Source organism: Nerophis lumbriciformis, linkage group LG28, assembly GCF_033978685.3.
Source record: "Nerophis lumbriciformis linkage group LG28, RoL_Nlum_v2.1, whole genome shotgun sequence".
In the NCBI taxonomy this organism is placed as follows: Eukaryota; Metazoa; Chordata; class Actinopteri; order Syngnathiformes; family Syngnathidae; genus Nerophis; species Nerophis lumbriciformis.
The window spans coordinates 4735-25177 of record NC_084575.2 but is presented as its reverse complement, the minus strand read 5'-3'; the positions used below and the strand labels follow the sequence as shown (position 1 = coordinate 25177).

At 39.7% G+C, this 20443-nt stretch overlaps 1 protein-coding gene across 1 annotated transcript; it reads right to left on the bottom strand.

The window, feature by feature from the left end:
• Positions 1-362: 362 nt before the first annotated feature.
• On the bottom strand, positions 363-17426 carry LOC140680172 (uncharacterized). Its single transcript, XM_072916550.1, has 3 exons — positions 17014-17426; positions 3956-4324; positions 363-655 (listed from the first exon to the last, which is right to left on the bottom strand). Exons 1-3 carry the CDS (start codon positions 17198-17200, stop codon positions 363-365), a joined length of 849 nt encoding a protein of 282 aa, XP_072772651.1. The 5' UTR covers positions 17201-17426.
• Positions 17427-20443: the final 3017 nt, after the last annotated feature.

Sequence of the window (20443 nt, the reverse complement as noted above, 5' to 3'; positions counted from 1 at the left end):
TGTATCGTGACATGGCCTAAACATATCCACATATATATGGTGTATCGTGACATGGCTTAAACATATTCACATATATATGGTGTATCGTGACATGGCCTAAACATATCCACATATATATGGTGTATCGTGACATGGCCTAAACATATCCACATATTAATAAAAAGCCATATCGCCCAGCCCTAGTTAGAATGTGATTTTTTTTTTTTTTTTTAAATATATCCACCGTTGTGTCTTTTATAATGATTGTGAACGATAGAAAAAAATTCCCCCAAAAAGTGCAGTTCCCCTCTAAATTCCAATGATTAGATTTAAGACTTGAAGTGTATGAGCATGAAGTGATGAAGCCTACTTGGATGAGTCTTCTAAGACAAAGTGAACAGTCCAGTTGTGATGGATTGAATGCCCTGAGAATAAAATGATATGTGCTTACTTGGACTGTGATGAAGCTGTGAGGACTCAGGTGCTTTGTCTTCATGCTCTTCAGTCTTCACAGAGACAACAGTCAGTGGAAACTTGCTGACATCATCCTCCTCCTGCCCTACAACACACTCTCCCTCCTCTTCCTCTTTCATGAGTGGATCCTCCTCTTCCTCTTTCATGTGGGTGGGCTGTGGATCCTCCTCTTCCTCTTTCATGTGAGGGGGCTGCTGGATGTCTGTTGGGTAAATGTAAATAAGATAAAGAGAGAAGATAAATAGTTTTGGACTGACACTGTTAACACAATGACATATTTGTGTTCTTCCGTGTGTTGGGTTAAAAGTGTGTAGCAAAACAACTAATAAAAACACGGGAAATACCTCCTTTTTCCCTAAAATCAATTCAAAAGTGGCACAGTGAGTACCAAAACAGACTTGGAAATAGGATAAGGGGCAATTTGAAAAGTTTTTACAACTACGAGGCAGCACTGATTGAGGCATTTTGAACTTCACTGATGTAAAAAGTGTAAATATTTTATTCTGTATACGGTCCATTACACCTACTCTTTAGCTCTAAACTTAACCATAATCTTTTAATGACAAAGTCATTACCATAACTTCAATATCATGGAAATAAAAACAAAAGAATTCCTAAATCACTTAAAAAAAACATTCATGGTATGTTTTTGTCATCATGCAGAATACTTTTTTGTGGTCATTTTGTTGGCTGGACCAAAATAAACTTTTACCAAAAACATGTTTTACTTTTGAGAGATTGATTGAGACTTGTATTAGTAGATTGCACAGTACAGTATATATTCCGTACAATTGACCACTAAATGGTAACACCCGTTTAAGTTTTTCAACTTGTTTAAGTCGGGGTCCACTTAAATCAATTCATGGTAGTATGTGGTGTTTTATGGAGTATCTCCTTCAAAAATTCCTCTTTAGGAATTGGAAACCATCTACAACACGCTGAAGGAAATTCAGTCACCTTTATTTTCTTTTAATAAATCAAGTGTTGACTACTTTGGCTATTGAAAATAAATGTTTACATTCCCTTATTGTTACATGTAAGTCACAATCAGGAAGTGAAATGATAACTAATTATATGTGATTACCTTATAAAATGTTTTGGTGAGTGTGTGAGTTTTGTGTAAACATGTTGATATAGGTTTACATCTTCTTGGGGACTGGAACACAGATATGTCCCGAAAGGATGCACCCATTTTTAAAACCTTCACTAAGCTGTGCCACCAACATTGTCTCACTTAGCTCATTAAGCAAACTACCAGGGTGAGTAAGTCCTTTTAAACCTTCATAAACCTTGTTGTTACTTCTGACCAGTCTAAGATCACCACAAGTGGAACTACTGTATGTGGCTTAAGTGATCATTCCGAGGCTGACGACCACAAAACAAGCGAAGTTACAATCCTTAAGACCTAGACTAGCAAGGCTTTCAATGACAAACTGGCACATTAAGACTCGCCTGGTACTTGCAAGTACACAGGTTTATGGGTCAATTCCTAACCTCAGAAAAGTAAATAACTTCCCAGTCAAAGTGGGTGACAATATTATAACAAACAAAAATGAGATTACCAATTTTGGCTGCATCACAGAGACTAATCTCTCCAGTGAAAAAATGACTACTAAGGTAGTCAAAGAATCAACCGACAAATTATGTTCTTACATAGTAATACTACTATTACGGGTAGTATTGCACTTAAGACTCTAACACAAGCGCTCATTTAACATCACTTTGAGTACAGAGTTCATATTTAGTACCGTGACGCCTTAAAAGCTCTGAAAAACAAACTCCAGACAGTCCAAAAAAAAATGATTGGGCTTCTACTCAACCGTCCATCTCACCTTTCCTTAACGTGGGGAGGCTCTTGGTAGGTGACAGAGTACATCTTCTTGCAGTTGGTCTGGTGTACAAGATACACCAAACCACTAACATACCCATGTACCTGTCTAGATACTTCAAAATATATTCACCATTACAACACCAGAGGTAGTTGTACAAGTCATATTCAACACAGATCTCACTCCAAAACATGTTCCAATTAGTTTGCCTGCTATACCACCAACATGTGGAACTCCCTATCAATAGCCATAAAGGAGTGTAAATCCCTTACTTACTTCAAAGTTGCTCTGAAAAGACATTACAGGTTGCGGCTACTCGTAACTGGGAATTTACAAATCCTTTTGCTTTTATTTTATTTTCATTGACTTTCGTGCAGTATTTTTGTCTACTTTCTACATAGTACTGTGTTCTGTGAGAGTTTAAAAAAAATATTTCAACTGAAACCATCTCAGGCTTTTTTGTAGCAGTGAATGTGTACCGTCATGAAAGTGTAGCCTTTCCTATGCAAACTTCTCATAACTCCTTCAATCAATCAATCAATCACACATTGTTACAAACCGAGAGGAACATCAACTGTCTCGTTTACTTCTTTTCACTTAAAAGGGAACCACACTTTTTAAATGTATTTTGCCTATCAAGAACACACATTTTTTCTTTGTTATGCATTTTAAATAGTAAATAAATACGATCAAAAGTCTGCTTACAATAGAGGATATTAGAGTTGCACTATTCTGCCTATAAAGAACTTAAAAACATCCAAACACCTCCATTAAGGTTTTATGTACATGCAGTAGGTATATATGACATTTAGTAACAGGGGCATTTTTTTAAAAGATGTAATATTTACATATTTTTGCTCATTAGCGCAATAATTTTAAAAACGCATCACAACGTTCGCTTTTTTTTATTTAACATCACTGAATATTACACACTGCAGACTTCCTGAGAGCCAACAAACATAATAAAACATCACTTACTGTACAAGGTCTGCTGTCACTATGACGCAGACTGATAGAATCTAGTTATATTACCGTTTAGATGAAGAATTACTCATAATCCTCGAACGGAAAAGGGGGGTGACGTCAAGCGTCTTTTTAGGTCGTTCGGGTCTAAATTGGCTGACAAACGATACCAACTTGTCAGAGTACGACCTCATCCTTTTTACTATCCAGGTGAGAGGCACGATTCATGATCTGGAATAATCTTTCACCAGTACCGAGGTGAGGAAGGAGCTCACCAGCCGCTGATGTCAACATAAACACACAAGCTATAAATAGTTTGTCTGCGTTAGCACTTATAATAACAATATCACTAATACTTGCTTGCTATTCAAGCCACAAAATGCAAATGGAGTATTGTTGGCACTTTTTGGATGGTTATAGAGAACCTCCCATTGGCTTCATTGCAAGTGGACATTTATTTACATTTATGAGTTAGAATGTGATTTTGAAACAATATATATCCATCGTCATGTCTTTTATAATGATTGTGAACGATAGAAAAAATTCCCCCAAAAAGTGCAGTTCCCCTCTAAATTCCAATGATTAGATTTAAGACTTGAAGTGTATGAGCATGAAGTGATGAAGCCTACTTGGATGAGTCTTCTAAGACAAAGTGAACAGTCCAGTTGTGATGGATTGAATGCCCTGAGAATAAAATGATATGTGCTTACTTGGACTGTGATGGAGCTGTGAGGACTCAGGTGCTTTGTCTTCATGCTCTTCAGTCTTCACAGAGACAACAGTCAGTGGAAACTTTCTGACATCATCCTCCTCCTGCCATACAACACACTCTCCCTCCTCTTCCTCTTTCATGTGTGGATCTTCTTCTTCCTCTTTAATGTGCGTGGGCTGTGGATCATCTTCTTCCTCTTTCATGTGGGTGGGCTGTGGATCCTCTTCTTCCTCTTTCATGTGGGTGGGCTGTGGATCCTCCTCTTCCTCTTTCATGTGGGTGGGCTGTGGATCCGCCTCTTCCTCTTTAATTTGGGTGGTCTGTGGATCCTCCTCTTCCTCTATAATGTGGGGGGGCTGCTGGACATCTGTTGGGTACATAAGTAAATAAGATACAGAGAGAATATAAATAGTTTTGGACTGACACTGTTAACACAATTACATTATTTGTGTTCTTTTGTGTGTTGTGTTAAAAGTGTGTAGCTAAACAACCAATAAAAACAGGAAATACCACCTTTTGTCCTAAAATGTATTAACAAGTGGTACAGTGGGTACAAAAACAGACTTGGACATTTAATGGGGGTCAAATTGAAAAGTTTTATAAGTACGAGGCAGCATTGATTGAGGCATTCTTAACTTTACACTCACTGATGTAAAGTGTGTAAATATTGAGATTGTCAAATGATAAATGATAAATGGGTTATACTTGTACAGCGCTTTTCTACCTTCAAGGTACTCAAAGCGCTTTGACAGTATTTCCACATTCACACACTGATGGCGGGAGCTGCCATGCAAGGCAGCTAACCAGCAGCGATCAGGAGCAAGGGGTGAAGTGTCTTGCCCAAGGACACAACGGACGTGACTAGGATGGTAGAAGGTGGGGATTGAACCCCAGTAACCAGCAACCCTCCGATTGCTGGCACGGCCACTCTACCAACTTCGCCACGCCGTCATTACCATAACTTAAATATCATGGAAATAAAACAAATCTAATTCCAAAATCACTTAAAAAAACATTCATGGTATGTTTTTGTTATCATGCAGAATACTTTTGGGTGGCCATTTTGTTGGCTGGGCCAAAAGGAACTTTTAACAAAAACATGTTTTACTATGTGCTGTTTTATGGAGTATCTCCATCAACAATTCCTCTTTAGGAATTGGAGAAAATCTACAACACGCTGAAGGAAAGTCAGTCACCTTTATGTTCTTTATGTTCTTTTAATAAATCAAGTGTTGACTATTTTGGCTATTGAAAATAAATGTTTACTTTCACTTATTGTTGCATGTAAGTCAGAATCAGGAAGTGAAATGATAACTAATTAGATCTGATTACAGTGTAAAATGTATTTGGTGAGTGTGTGAGTTTTGTGTACGGTAAACATGTTGATACAGGTTTACATCTTCTTGGGGACTGGAACACAGATATGTCCTGAAAGGATGCACCCATTTTTAAAACCTTCACTAAGCTGTGCCATCAACATTGTCTCACTTAGCTCATTAAGCAAACTACCAGGGTGAGTGAGTCCTTTTAAACCTTCATAGTCCTCGTTGTTACTTCTGACCAGTCTAAGATCAGCACAAGTGGAACTACTGTATGCAGCTTAAGTGATCATTCAATGATTTTCTGTACCCATAAAGAACATAGAACTGAGGCTGACGACCACAAAACAAGCGAAGCTACAATCCTCAAGACCTAGACTAGCAAGGCTTTCAATGACAAACTGGCAAATTAAGACTCGCCTGGTACTTGCAAGTACACATGTTTTAGGGTCAATTCCTAACCTCAGAAAAGTAGATAACTTCACAGTCAAAGTGGGTGACAATATTATAACAAACAACAATGAGATTACCTATCTTGGCTGCATCGTAAAGACTAATCTCTCCAGTGAAAAAATGACTACTAAGGTAGTCAAAGAATCAACCGACAAATTCTGTTCTTACTAGTGTTGTCCCAATACCAATATTTTGGTACCGGGACCTGTACCAAAATGTATTTCAATACTTTTCCGAACTTTTTGATACTATTCTAAATAGAAAGGACCACAAAAAAGTGCATTATTGGCTTTATTTTAACAAAAAATCTTAGGGTACATTAAACATATGTTTATTATTGCAATTTAGTCCTTAAATAAAATAGTGAACGGACTAGACAACTTGTCTTTTATTAGGAAGTTAACAAACAAAAGCTCCCAGTTTAGTCTGCTGACATATGCAGTAACATATTGTGTCATTTATATTATATTATTTTGTCAATATTATTAAATGGTAAATGGTAAATGGTAAATGGGTTGTACTTAAACCCCCACTGGGGTGAGTTTTTCCTTGCCCTTATGTGGGCTTTGTACCGAGGATGTCGTTGTGGCTTGTGCAGCCCTTTGAGACACTTGTGATTTAGGGCTATATAAATAAACATTGATTGATTGATTGTACTTTTATAGCGCTTTTCTACCTTTTTAAAGAACTCAAAGCGCTTTGACACTATTTCCACATTCACCCATTCACACACATTCACACACTGATGGCGGGAGCTGCCATGCACGGCGCTAACCAGCAGCCATCAGGAGCAAGGGTGAAGTGTCTTGCTCAAGGACACAATGGACGTGACTAGAATGGTAGAAGGTGGGGATTGAACAAGTAAACCTCAGAATGCTGGCATGGCTCACAACTTCGCCACGCCGTCCCCTGTTATTAAGGACAAGTGGTCGAAAATGGATTATTTATCTACTTGTTTATTTACTGTTAATATCTGCTTTTTTCTGTTTCAACATGTTCTATCTACACTTCTGTTAAAATGTAATAATCACTTATTCTTCTGTTGTTTGATACTTAACATTAGTTTTGGATGATACCACAAATTTGGGTATCAATCTGATACCAAGTAGTTACAGGATCATACATTGGTCATATTCAAAGTCCTCATGTGTCCAGGAACATATTTACTGACTTTATAAACATAATATATATTTTTTTAAACGAAAGAAGATGTTGTAATGCCAAAAAATATAGATGTAATCATAGAAGTAGTACTTTTTAGAGGCGGTATAGTACCGAATATGATTAATTAGTATTGCGATACTATACGAATGCTGGTATACCGTACAACCCTAGTTCTTACATACCGTATTTTCCGCACTATAAGGCGCACCTAAAAACCACAATTTTTCTCAAAAGCTGACAGTGCGCCTAATAACCCGGTGCGCTTTATTACGATTCATTTTCATAAAGTTTCGGTCTCGCAACTTCGGTAAACAGCCGCCATCTTTTTTCCCGGTAGAACAGGAAGCGCTTCTTCTTCTACGCAAGCAACCGCCAATGAAAGCACTCGCCCCCATAGAACAGGAAGCGCTTCACCCGCCCCCATAGAACAGGAAGCGCTTCACCCGCCCCCGGAAGAAGAAGAAAAAACGCGCGGATATCACCGTACGTTTCATTTCCTGTTTACATCTGTAAAGACCACAAAATGGCTCCTACAAAACGATCCGGTTCATAAAAAGACGCAATCTCTCCATCCGCACACGGATTACTACCGTATTTCACAGCAACTGAACCGCACTGTGGAACGGGAGCACGTACGGTGAATATTCGCTCCACAGGGAATGAGAAGTCATCCTTCACTGTGGTTCTAGCTTGCCATGCTAACTTCCACCCATCCAAAAGAGACCTTTCCAGCCGGCGTCATCATAAAAGCTAACTCGAAGGGATGGATGGATGAAGAAAAGATGAGCGAGTGGTTAAGGGAAGTTTACGCGAAGAGGCCGGGTGGCTTTTTTCACACAGCTCCGAAGGCGAACACACCTTCACTAAGACGGGCAGATAGCGCCGGTCGACATACGCCAACATCTGCCAGTGGATCGTAAATGCCTGGGCAGATAGTTTCGGTCACAACTGTGGTCCGAGCTTTCCGGAAGGCAGGATTCACAGAACTGCTGGACAACAGTGACACTGACTCCGGTGACTTCGACGAGACGGAACCGGCCATTTTGGATCCCGTATTCGCCCAACTTTTCAATTCGGACACCGAAGACGAAGAATTCGAAGGATTTACGAATGAAGAATAACTTCAGAAGGTGAGCGCTATGTTTATTTTGTGTGTTGTGACATTAACGTTCGAGCAACATTATGTTGCTATTGTTCTACACCATTTTGAATTTTACTATGTTTGTGATTGCACATTTGCGTACATTTTGGGACAGAGTTGTTAGAACGCTGGTTTTCAATATATTATTAAAGTTTGACTGAACTATCTGACTGTTTTTTTGACATTCACTTTAGCGCAGCGTTTTTTTGACATTCACTTTAGCGCAGCGTAGGCGCGGCTTTTAGTCCGGGGCGGCTTATTGGTGGACAAAATTATGAAATATGTAATTCATAGAAGGTGCGGTTAATAATCCGGTGCGCCTTATAGTGCGGAAAATACGGTAGTAGGATCACCCCGTTGGTGGGTAGAAATACACTTAAGACTCTAATACAAGCACTCATTTAACCCCACTTTGACTACAGAGTTCATGTTTGGTACCGTGACGCCTTAAAAGCCCTGAAAAACAAACTCCAGACAGCCCAAAACAAAATGATTGGGCTTCTACTCAACCGTCCATCTCGGGCTCACCTTTTCGCCAACCATTTCCTTAAAGTGGGGAGGCTTTTGGTAGGTGACAGAGTACATCTTCTTGCAGTTGCAGTGTTTCCCACAGGACAGGCATCTATTTGTGGTGGTGTGGTCGGGGTGGGGGTGGGGGGGGGGGGGGGGGTGGGGGGGGTGGATGTGGGGGGGGGTTGGGCAGCGGCGATGACCAAGAAGAACGCAGAGTTGGAATATAATTACAACATTTTATGTACATATTTATATACAGATTTGAACAATTAGTGATTCACTGAAATATATTTATTAATTGTGGTTCTTACAAAAAATATATCTTATAAAATATAAAAGCTAAAATGTCTCTTAAAGCTCTGCCCCTTTAATTAGTGAATACTAAATAATTTAACTTTAGCCTACTACTACAACCATATTATTTACCAGCAACATGAAGTGAAACAGAGGCAGAGGTGTCCTGCCACAGTCAGTCAACCTCCTCCTCCTCCTCCTCCTGCTGAACAGGTCGCACCTGTGGTCCGGACTGTAGGCCTACCTCCTCTCCAAGTCCAGCCCTTTTCGGCCGTTGAAAATATTTTTCTATACTCATCTGTGTGAAGGAGTGAACATCCAACATTAGAATTTATTACTAACGAGCAGAGGCGCTCTATGTACAGTGCCGTCTAACCAGCAGCTCAACACATGCAGGGTTCAACGTTAAGGTTTTTTTCTACTTGCCCGACTTCTCAAATCTACTTGCCCCAATATTTTTACTTGTCCTGCCTAGGGTTTTTTCTGGCTGTGTAGTGCTCATGGCTTATATCTTACTAGAATCCTTCCCGTTGACTATTTACAACACTACACAGTATTTATTATTATTATTATTATCTATAATTACATTTAAATGGCATTGCATACATGTCAAATTAAATGCTATTTCACATTATTTGACCAGTAGCAGTTACACCCATCTGAACAGGTCATCCACCTGTTTAAAGCCCAATCACAGTTGAAATCTTGAAATGAAGGGCCTTTAATAAAACATTAACCTGGACAACATTTTAACAGCTGGTTGGCTCAGATTTTATTCTTTTCATTGCATTCACATGCTGCAGTGGACAGTGGACAATTTAGCTTCAGTCCACGTGTGTTTATTGACAACATGGTTATAACCTGGACACGTTAGCTCGTCGGTATGAAAACAGGTGACCGAGTCAAACAGCGGCGGTGTTAATGAAGCAGCGTCAGGTGAAACCGTCAGTGAAACGCTCGGTGAAATCGCGGATTAACATTAAATATATGACGAGCCGCGAGCGATGCAGCTATAACCTATCTACCTATAACACCTGTAAAAATGAAGCAATGCTACCACGCTAGCAAGCGTTAGCTAGCCGGCTATGAGCCACCAAGCTGCTAACTATCGCCAAAAGGCACCATTTAAGTTTTTTTCCCCATGGCATCCTGGATCAAGGCTTTCAGCAGCTTTTGGACGTTTGAGGTAGAAACGTAGGAAGCGCCATCATTATGAAAAGTAGTCGGCGAGTATTTTGGTCCCGTCCGTCCGTCCCTCTTCTTCTTCTTCTTCTGGCCCACCAGGTGAATTAAGTGCTATTGGCGGAGTTACAATGCATACCGCCACCTACTGCACCAGAGGTGTAACTACAAGCAACATTCACAGACAGTCCCATTGCTTTTATGAGCGGTCGAGCGAGTCAAAAGCCGAAAAATCAATTTGTGGCGGACATAATTATTTCGTGGCGGGCCGCCACAAATAAATGAATGTGTGGGAAACACTGAGTTGGTCTGGTATACAAGATACACCACAGCACTAAAATACCCATGTACCTGTCTAGATACTTCAAAATATATTGACCATTATAACACCAGAGGTAGTTGTACAAGTCACATTCAACCCAGATCTCACTCCAAAAAAGGTTCTAATTAGTTTGCCTGCTATACCACCAAAATGTGGAAGTCCCTATCAATAGCCATAAAGGAGTGTAAATCCCTTACTTCCTTCAAAGCAGCTTTGACAAGACATTACAGGTTGTTGTTACTCGTAACTGGGAATATACAAAGCCTTTTGCTGCAATTTTCTTGCAGTATTGTTTTCTTTTTGCTACTTTCTACATACTTTGTGTTCTATCTGTGTGAGTGAACAAATATTTCAACTGAAACCATCTCAGGCTTTCTTGTAGCAGTGAATGTGTACCGTGATGAAAGTGTAGCCTTTCCTATGCAAACTTCTCATAACTCCTTCAATCAATCAATCACACATTGTTACAAACTGAGAGGAACATCAACCTCAAACTGTCTCGTTTTCATGAAGAATCTAAATGAAAGCATTGCATCATCCCCACAAGACAAAGCATCTATTGAAGAAAAGTGTTAATAATGAAATATAAAGTTAGTAAAGATGTGAGAGTAAGAAGTAAACAAAGCTGTTGTGTGTAACACAACTTGATGTTTCTTGAAAACAGCGTCCAGTAGTTGATTGTTCTCTTTCGTTCTAGAAAGTTCCGCCTGGTAATCTGCTATCGTTCTTTCGCACATTTTCACACTATCACAACACTTTACACTCACATGTTCACACTATCACAACACTTTACACTCACATGTTCACACAATCACAACACCTTACACTCACATGTTCACACAATCACAACACTTTACACTCACATGTTCACACAATCACAACACCTTACACTCACATTTTCACACAATCACAACACTTTACACTCACATTTGATCTCTACTTAGCGATGTGTTGATAACATCCGCGTCTCTTTGTTAGCAGCTAACAAGCTAAGCTAGCTAAACTTGCTAGCACGATAACAAATAATAAGACTGACTTATTAGCGTCCTTCTGGCTTCTTTCTGCGTCAATGTGCTTTCACGACAGTTGGCACGCTTGCCGTTACAAGACGGTTCTGCTCTCGTCTATGACTGCTCTGCTCTCGCGAGATGTGTCATGCGCAGAAGACTCAAAGCTTTGTTGTTTGTAATAAAATGATTAATTTTATTATTTTGTTGTAATTGTTACATTAACTAAAATGATGTGTATATTGTTGTATTATTCACCAATAAAACGATACAATTTAGTCCTGTGTTTTATTCTGATGATAATGAAAAATGAGGTAAAAGGCAAAGTGAAAGTGAAACTAAGCTACTGCCTCTCGCCTACACGTCAATTTATCATGTGGTAGCCAAAAGTCACCAGTAGATGGCAGTGCAATATTGTAATGTCCTACATATAGTACTTTCTAAATGTTGCTGCTCATATTAATAAAGCGCTAAATCCTTTATTTTTGACAAAATACCTCTAGTAGTGATACAAATGTGCTCTGGCAAAATAATCTTATTTCCTTTGTTTGGCTTGAAAGAAGCTATGAAAATAAACATGACAAAAAATTTGTAGTTCTCAGGGAGGAAAAAAAGGTTGGAAATGATGTGAAATGACCAAATCCTCTGTTTAAGAATAATACAAATAATAATAATCAATGTTATTTATAAGGTGCCTTTCTAGAGACGATACAAACATTACAACATTGAACAATATGAAACAGAAAATGTCAGTTTAGACAAGAAACTAGAAATAGCTGAAATGAAAGTGATTAAGCATTCTGGAATAAGTGTGTTCTTGATTTGGAAAGGCTAAATGAGTCCATATTGTGGAAGTCTTGCTGTTCCTAAAATATGGAGGGTCAAATTGGACAAAATTAAACAATTGATTGACTGAAATAAATACATCTTTAAATAATTACTTAAAAATGTGATAATTCATTACAAATGGAATTAAATACATAAATGTATTTTATCTTTCAAACTCAGCCATCAAAGTCAGTGGGCGGGTCCTAACATCTGATTGGTTCCACTGACCAGAGAGAATAGCGGTTGATATATTCTTCCGAAAGTGAGGAAATTGTTACATCTTTGTAACTGTTTTGGACTTAAGTTTGCTTGTTATCTGTATGTGGTATATAAGTTCCTGTCCTGTGCACATATTTGGTATTTTTCACTTCCTTGTGCTGTTCAAAGGCTTCCACACCAGCTGCCTGATATGCAACCGGGACACACCTGTACCATGTTGCCAATCAGTCTCTTATTTCAGTCCAGATTGTCAACCAGACAGCTTCGGATCATTGCTTCGCGTACGTGTGATGTTTCCGGTACAAAATGAGTTCCGTCTCTTGCGCATTTACTTCTGCACTCGCCTTCTTTTGTTTTCCCCCACTCCTTTTGTGGTTGAGTTTTCTGTTCTTTTCTTCCCTTCATGTGAGTGCACCTTTTGTTTGTATTAAATAATATTATTTTACTCAGCGTCTGCCTCCCGTCTCTGCATCCTTGGGGTCTCGTCACTAAGCTGCATTCCAGCTCCTGACAGAAATAACTGTATTAAATTCCTCTACTTTATTTGCTACATGCTGTGGGTCAGCATAGGTCTTACTTGCACATGTTCCACATCTACCAGCAACTCCCCAAAAAGTATTAAAAAGTATGTCCTTCTAAGACGTCATGTTTTCAAATACTTTTAAAGTTCCAAAGATATGAAGATATGACGGGGTGAGGTTGTGGACATTCAAGAAATACACGACGCACTTACCCGTGTAACAAATGATCCAAGGAGGGGAACCTTAAACGATGGGTTAGTGTGGCTGACACTGGGCTTAAGCTGAATAATTGTTTGTTTAAGGAGTTATCTGGCTTAATGTAGACAGGGCATGACTTTGCCTGTGACCTTTGCTGAATTAATTTTGTCAAATCTTTTAAGGAAGTCCTGGTCTCTGACTGTTCAATGGCAGAACATATAGTATATATATATATACATGTATATATATATACATGTATATATATATATATATATATATATATATATATATAAATACATCATATGTATATATATATACATATATATATATATATATATATATATATATATATATATATATATATATATATACCGTATTTTCCGCACTATAAGGCGCACCGGATTATTAGCCGCACCTTCTATGAATTACATATTTCATAATTTTGTCCACCAATAAGCCGCCCCGGACTAAAAGCCGCGCCTACGCTGCGCTAAAGTGAATGTCAAAAAAACGCTGCGCTAAAGTGAATGTCAAAAAAACAGTCAGATAGTTCAGTCAAACTTTAATAATATATTGAAAACCAGCGTTCTAACAACTCTGTCCCAAAATGTACGCAAATGTGCAATCACAAACATAGTAAAATTCAAAATGGTGTAGAGCAATAAATAGCAACATAATGTTGCTCGAACGTTAATGTCACAACACACAAAATAAACATAGCGCTCACCTTCTGAAGTTATTCTTCATTCGTAAATCCTTCGAATTCTTCGTCTTCGGTGTCCGAATTGAAAAGTTGCGCAAGCGTGGGATCCAAAAATGGCCGGCTCCGCCTCGTCGAAGTCATCGGATTCAGTGTCGCTGTTGTTGTGCAGCAGTTCTGTGAATCCTGCCTTCCGGAAAGCTCGGACCACAGTTGTGACCGAAACTATCTGCCCAGGCATTTACGATCCACTGGCAGATGTTGGCGTATGTCGACCGGCGCTATCTGCCCGTCTTAGTGAAGGTGTGTTCGCCTTCGGAGCTGTGTGAAAAAAGCCACCCGGCCTCTTCGCGTAAACTTCCCTTAACCACTCGCTCATCTTTTCTTCATCCATCCATCCCTTCGAGTTAGCTTTTATGATGACGCCGGCTGGAAAGGTCTCTTTTGGCAAGGTCTTCCTTTTGAATATCACCCTGGGTGGAAGTTAGCATGGCAAGCTAGAACCACAGTGAAGGATGACTTCTCATTCCCTGTGGTGCGACTATTCACCGTACGTGCTCCCGTTCCACAGTGCAGTTCACAGGAATATCAGTTGCTGTGAAATACGGTAGTAATCCGTGTGCGGATGGAGAGATTGCGTCTTTTTATGAACCGGATCCTTGTCCTTTGTAGGAGCCATTTTGTGGTCTTTACAGATGTAAACAGGAAATGAAACGTACGGTGATATCCGCGCGTTTTTTCTTCTTCTTCCGGGGGCGGGTGAAGCGCTTCCTGTTCTATGGGGGCGGGTGCTTTCCTTGGCGGTTGCTTGCGTAGAAGAAGAAGCGCTTCCTGTTCTACCGGGAAAAAAGATGGCGGCTGTTTACCGAAGTTGCGAGACCGAAACTTTATGAAAATGAATCGTAATAAAGCGCACCGGGTTATTAGGCGCACTGTCAGCTTTTGAGAAAAATTGTGGTTTTTAGGTGCGCCTTATAGTGCGGAAAATACGGTATATATATATATATATATATATATATAAATACATCCATTTTCTACCGCTTGTCCCTTTATATATGTGTGTATATACAGGTAAAAGCCAATAAATTAGAATATTTTGAAAAACTTGATTTATTTCAGTAATTGCATTCAAAAGGTGTAACTTGTACATTATATTTATTCATTGCACACAGACTGATGCATTCAAATGTTTATTTCATTTAATTTTGATGATTTGAAGTGGCAACAAATGAAAATCCAAAATTCCGTGTGTCACAAAATTAGAATATTGTGTAAGGCTAATACCCCACAGATTTTCTATGGGGCTAAGGTCAGGGGAGTTGGCGGGCCAATTTAGAACAGAAATACCATAGTCCGTAAACCAGGCACGGGTAGATTTTGCGCTGTGTGCAGGCGCCAAGTCCTGTTGGAACTTGAAATCTCCATCTCCATAGAGCAGGTCAGCAGCAGGAAGCATGAAGTGCTCTAAAACTTGCTGGTAGACGGCTGCGTTGACCCTGGATCTCAGGAAACAGAGTGGACCGACACCAGCAGATGACATGGCACCCCAAACCATCACCCAACCATGCAAATTTTGCATTTCCTTTGGAAATCGAGGTCCCAGAGTCTGGAGGAAGACAGGAGAGGCACAGGATCCACGTTGCCTGAGGTCTAGTGTAAAGTTTCCACCATCAGTGATGGTTTGGGGTGCCATGTCATCTGCTGGTGTCGGTCCACTCTGTTTCCTGAGATCTAGGGTCAACGCAGCCGTCTACCAGCAAGTTTTAGAGCACTTCATGCTTCCTGCTGCTGACCTGCTCTATGGAGATGGAGATTTCAAGTTCCAACAGGACTTGGCGCCTGCACACAGCGCAAAATCTACCCGTGCCTGGTTTACGGACCATGGTATTTCTGTTCTAAATTGGCCCGCCAACTCCCCTGACCTTAGCCCCATAGAAAATCTGTGGGGTATTGTGAAAAGGAAGATGCAGAATGCCAGACCCAAAAACGCAGAAGAGTTGAAGGCCACTATCAGAGCAACCTGGGCTCTCATAACACCTGAGCAGTGCCAGAAACTCATCGACTCCATGCCACGCCGCATTAACGCAGCAATTGAGGCAAAAGGAGCTCCAAACAAGTATTGAGTATTGTACATGCTCATATTTTTCATTTTCATACTTTTCAGTTGGCCAACATTTCTAAAAATCCCTTTTTTGTATTAGCCTTAAGTAATATTCTAATTTTGTGACACACGGAATTTTGGATTTTCATTTGTTGCCACTTCAAATCATCAAAATTAAATGAAATAAACATTTGAATGCATCAGTCTGTGTGCAATGAATAAATATAATGTACAAGTTACACCTTTTGAATGCAATTACTGAAATAAATCAAGTTTTTCAAAATATTCTAATTTACTGGCTTTTACCTGTATATATATATATATATATATATATATATATGCAGGGCTCAAATTTAACCACGGCAACCGTGGCATTTTCCGTGACCACCCTTGTGACTTGCCGTAATGCCCGAAAAAATTGACCGGCATTTAAGGCAAGAACATGCCGTGACCGCCCTTGACTTTTTACTTGTTAATGGACTATGGATGTAACAATAAACGGTATAATGATACATCCATCCATCCATCCATTTTCTACCGCTTATTCCCTTCGGGGTCGCGGGGGGCGCTGGAGCCTATCTCAGCTACAATCGGGCGGAAGGCGGGGTACACCCTGGACAAGTCGCCACCTCATCGCAGGGCTAAAATGATACACAGCGGTGAAATTCCAGATGTTTAGTAACACGTTTACATTTTTAATGACCGAATAACCCTCATTTATCAATGCATTTCACGCAACTGCTTACTTCCTGAATACTGAAGCGCCGCAGCGTCTGCTCATGCTCACTAGAGTCGTACGGCTCGGGAGACATGGCGGTGACTTCATGCACTTTCATTTTGAACCTGAAGCTAGCTAGCCTCCTTTAAGGTAACACTTTTCTTAACTTTAAAAAGTTACAATTGGAGGCCTGTATATGTGTGTATACAAATAGTAACAAGCTAGTTATTGATTTTTAGTTTTACTTTAAGCAAGTTGCAAACAAGACACTTAAATGTTTGCGGTCATTGTGATTATATTATACATTAAAATGTCATTTTCTTGTTATTAGTCAATATAAAGTTAGTAAAGATGTGAGAGTAAGAAGTCAACAAACCTGTTCTGTGTAACACAACTTGATGTTTCTTGAAAACAGCGTCCAATAGTAGATTGTTCTGCTCCTTTGTTCTAGAAAGTTCCGCCTCGTATTCTGCTATCGTTCTTTCTAACACTACAAATATTTCTTCAACGGCAGCAGTTAGTCGCTGATCCACCAACGCTCTCAACATGTGTAATGTAGACATTTTCACACAATCACAACACTTTACTCTCACACTTGATCTCTACTTAGCGATGTGTTGATAACTTCTGTTAGCAGCTAACAAGCTAAGCTAACTAGCGAGCTAGGCTAACTAACAATAAACGAGCACGAGAAGCAGCAAAGTGCTTCTAGCACATCGAGATCATTTTATCCTTGAATAAAGAATCAAAGATGTATTTTATAGGACGTAAATATTTCAAACTGGAGAACAAATATTAAGACTGACTTATTAGCGTCCTTCTCACGTCTTTCTCCGTCGATGTGCTTTCACGACAGTTCGCACACTTGACGTTACAAGACGGTACCACTCTGCTCTCGCGAGATGTGTCATGCGCAGGAGAGCCAAAGAAACGATGCGTCATCACGGCCACCTTTTGAATCATTGACTGCGTATTTAGTGCACTACAGCAGTGGTCCCAACCACCGGACCGCGGCCCGGTACCGGTCCGTGGATCGATTGGTACCGGGCCGCACAAGAACTAAAAAAAAAAAAAAAAACTAATTCTTGTGCAGCCCGGTACCGGTACCAAAAAAATAAATAAAATAAAATAAAAAATAAAAACACTTACAATTAGTACACTTACCCAAAAAACCTCCCTCCCCCATTCACACTCATTCACACAAGTTAATTTAAAGTAGCAATGATAGTCACACACACACTAGGTGTGGTGAAATGTGTCCTCTGCATTTGACCCATCCTTTTGTTCACCACCTGGGAGGTGAGGGGAGCAGTGGGCAGCAGCGGTGCCGCGCCCGGAAATCATTTTTGGTGATTTAACCCCCAATTCCAACCCTTGATGCTGAGTGCCAAGCAGGGAGGTAATGGCTCCCATTTTTACAGTCTTTGGTATGACTCGGCTGGGGTTTGAACTCACAACCTACCCATCTCAGGGCGGACACTCTAACCACTTGGCCACTGAGTAAAAGGGTTGTTTCTTTCTGTTATTAATATTCTGGTTCCTACATTATATATCAATATATATCAATACAGTCTGCAGGGATACAGTCCGTTAGCACACATGATTGTATTTTTTTTATGACAAAAAATAAATAAATAAATATTAATAATAATACAAAAGGTTGGGGACCACTGCACTACAGGGACAAGCGGTATGAAATGGATGGATGGATACAGAGGTCTATCAATGATCAAAATCAGCTTAAGTCACTGAATGTTCAACTGATTTTCAGGCCATTTGCTTGAATTTAAATGTCAGACACGTAATTATCATGCAACATATTTTGATTCAACATTAAAATGCTGCTTTTCATAGCAAAATAAATACATAGTGTGGCAGAGTGTGCACTATCATTAAAACTTGCTGTTTGTTTGCATATTAAAACAGAATAGTAGATAATAATAACGAAAAAATCAATGCCAAACTATTTTAATAATATTACATTATGTATGAGAATAAACTGAAAAAAATATATGTATAGTTTATATATACAAAAGCCAAAAGCAGTGAAGTTGTCAGGTTGTGTAAATGGTAAATAAAAAAGAGAATACAACAAATCCTTTTCAACTTATATTCAATTGAATAGACTGCAAAGACAAGATATTTCATGTTCACACTGAGAAACATATATATTTGTTTGCAAATAATCATTAACTTAAAATTTAATGGCAGCAACACATTGCAAAAAAGTTTTTACCACTGTGTTACATGGCCTTTCCTTTTAACAACACTCAGTAAACGTTTGGGAACTGAGGAGACACATTTTTGAAGTGGATTTCTTTCCCATTCTTGCTTGATTTACAGCTTAAGTCTCATATTTTAGCCTTCATATTGCACCACACATTTTTAATGTCTGGACTACAGGCAGGCCAGTCTAGTACCCGCACTCTTTTACTATGAAGCCACACTGTTGTAACACCTGGCTTCTTGCTGAAATAAGCAGGGGCGTCCATGATAACGTTGCTTAGGTGGCAACATATGTTGCTCCAAAAGCTGTATGTACCTTTCAGCATTAATGGCTCCTTTACAGATGTGTAAGTTACCCATGTCTTGGGCACTAATACACCCCCATACCATCACACATGCTGCCTTTTACACTTTGCGCCTATAACAATCCGGATGATTCTTTTCCTCTTTGGTCCGGAGGACACGACGTCCACAGTTTCCAAAAACAATTTGAAATGTGGACTCGTCAGACCACAGAAGACTTTTCCACTTTGCATCAGTCCATCTTAGATGAGCTCAGGCCCAGTGAAGCCGAAGGCGTTTCTGGGTGTTGTTGATAAATGGCTTTGGCTTTACATAGTAGGGTTTTAACTTGCACTTACAGATGTAGTGACCAACTGTAGTTACTGACAGTGGGTTTCTGAAGTGTTCCTGAGCCCATGTGGTGATATCCTTTACACACTGATGTGGCTTTTTGATGCAGTACCGTCTGAGGGATCCAAGGTGCGTAATATCATGACTTACGTGCAGTGATTTCTCCAGATTCTCTGAACCTTTTGATGATATGGGGACGGCGTGGCGAAGTTGGGAGAGTGGCCGTGCCAGCAATCTGAGGGTTACTGGTTCAATCCCCACCTTCTACCATCCTCGTCACGTCCGTTGTGTCCTTGAGCAAGACACTTCACCCTTGCTCCTGATGGGCCTGGTTAGCGCCTTGCATGGCAGCTCCCGCTATCAGTGTGTGTGTGTGTGAATGGGTAAATGTGGAAATAGTGTCAAAGCGCTTTGAGTTCCTTAAAAAAAAGGTAGAAAAGCGCTAAACAAGTACAACCCATTTACCATTTACCATATTACGGAGCGTAGATGGTGAAATCCCTAAATTCCTTGCAATAGCTGGTTGAGAAATGTTGTTCTTAAACAATTTGCTCAGGCATTTGTTGACAAAGTGGTGACCCTCGCCCCGTCCTTGTTTGTGAATGACTGAGCATTTCATGGAAGCTGCTTTTATACCCAATCATGGCACCCACCTGTTCCCAATTAGCCTGTTCACCTGTGGGATGTTCCAAATAAGTCTTTGATGAGCATTCCACAACTTTCTCACTCTTTTTTGCCACTTGTGCCAGCTTTTTTGAAACATGTTGCAGGCATCAAATTCCAAATGAGGTAATATTTGCAAAAAATAATGTTTTCCAGTTCGAACGTTAAATGGCTTGTCTTTGCAGTCTATTCAATTGAATATAAGTTGAAAAAGATTTGCAAATCTTTGTATTCTCTTTTTATTTACCATTTACACAACGTGACAATTTCACTGCTTTTGGGTT

Excerpts from the sequence above, each read along its gene's own strand:
- LOC140680172 (XM_072916550.1), bottom strand. The coding sequence starts at position 17,200 with ATGTCTACATTACACATGTTGAGAGCGTTGGTGGATCAGCGACTAACT. Across the intron at positions 4,325-17,013 it reads AGTTGTGTTACACAGAACAG|ATGTCCAGCAGCCCCCCCAC; the intron begins GTTTGTTGACTT and ends TGTACCCAACAG. Across the intron at positions 656-3,955 it reads ACAGCTCCATCACAGTCCAA|ACATCCAGCAGCCCCCTCAC; the intron begins GTAAGCACATAT and ends TTTACCCAACAG.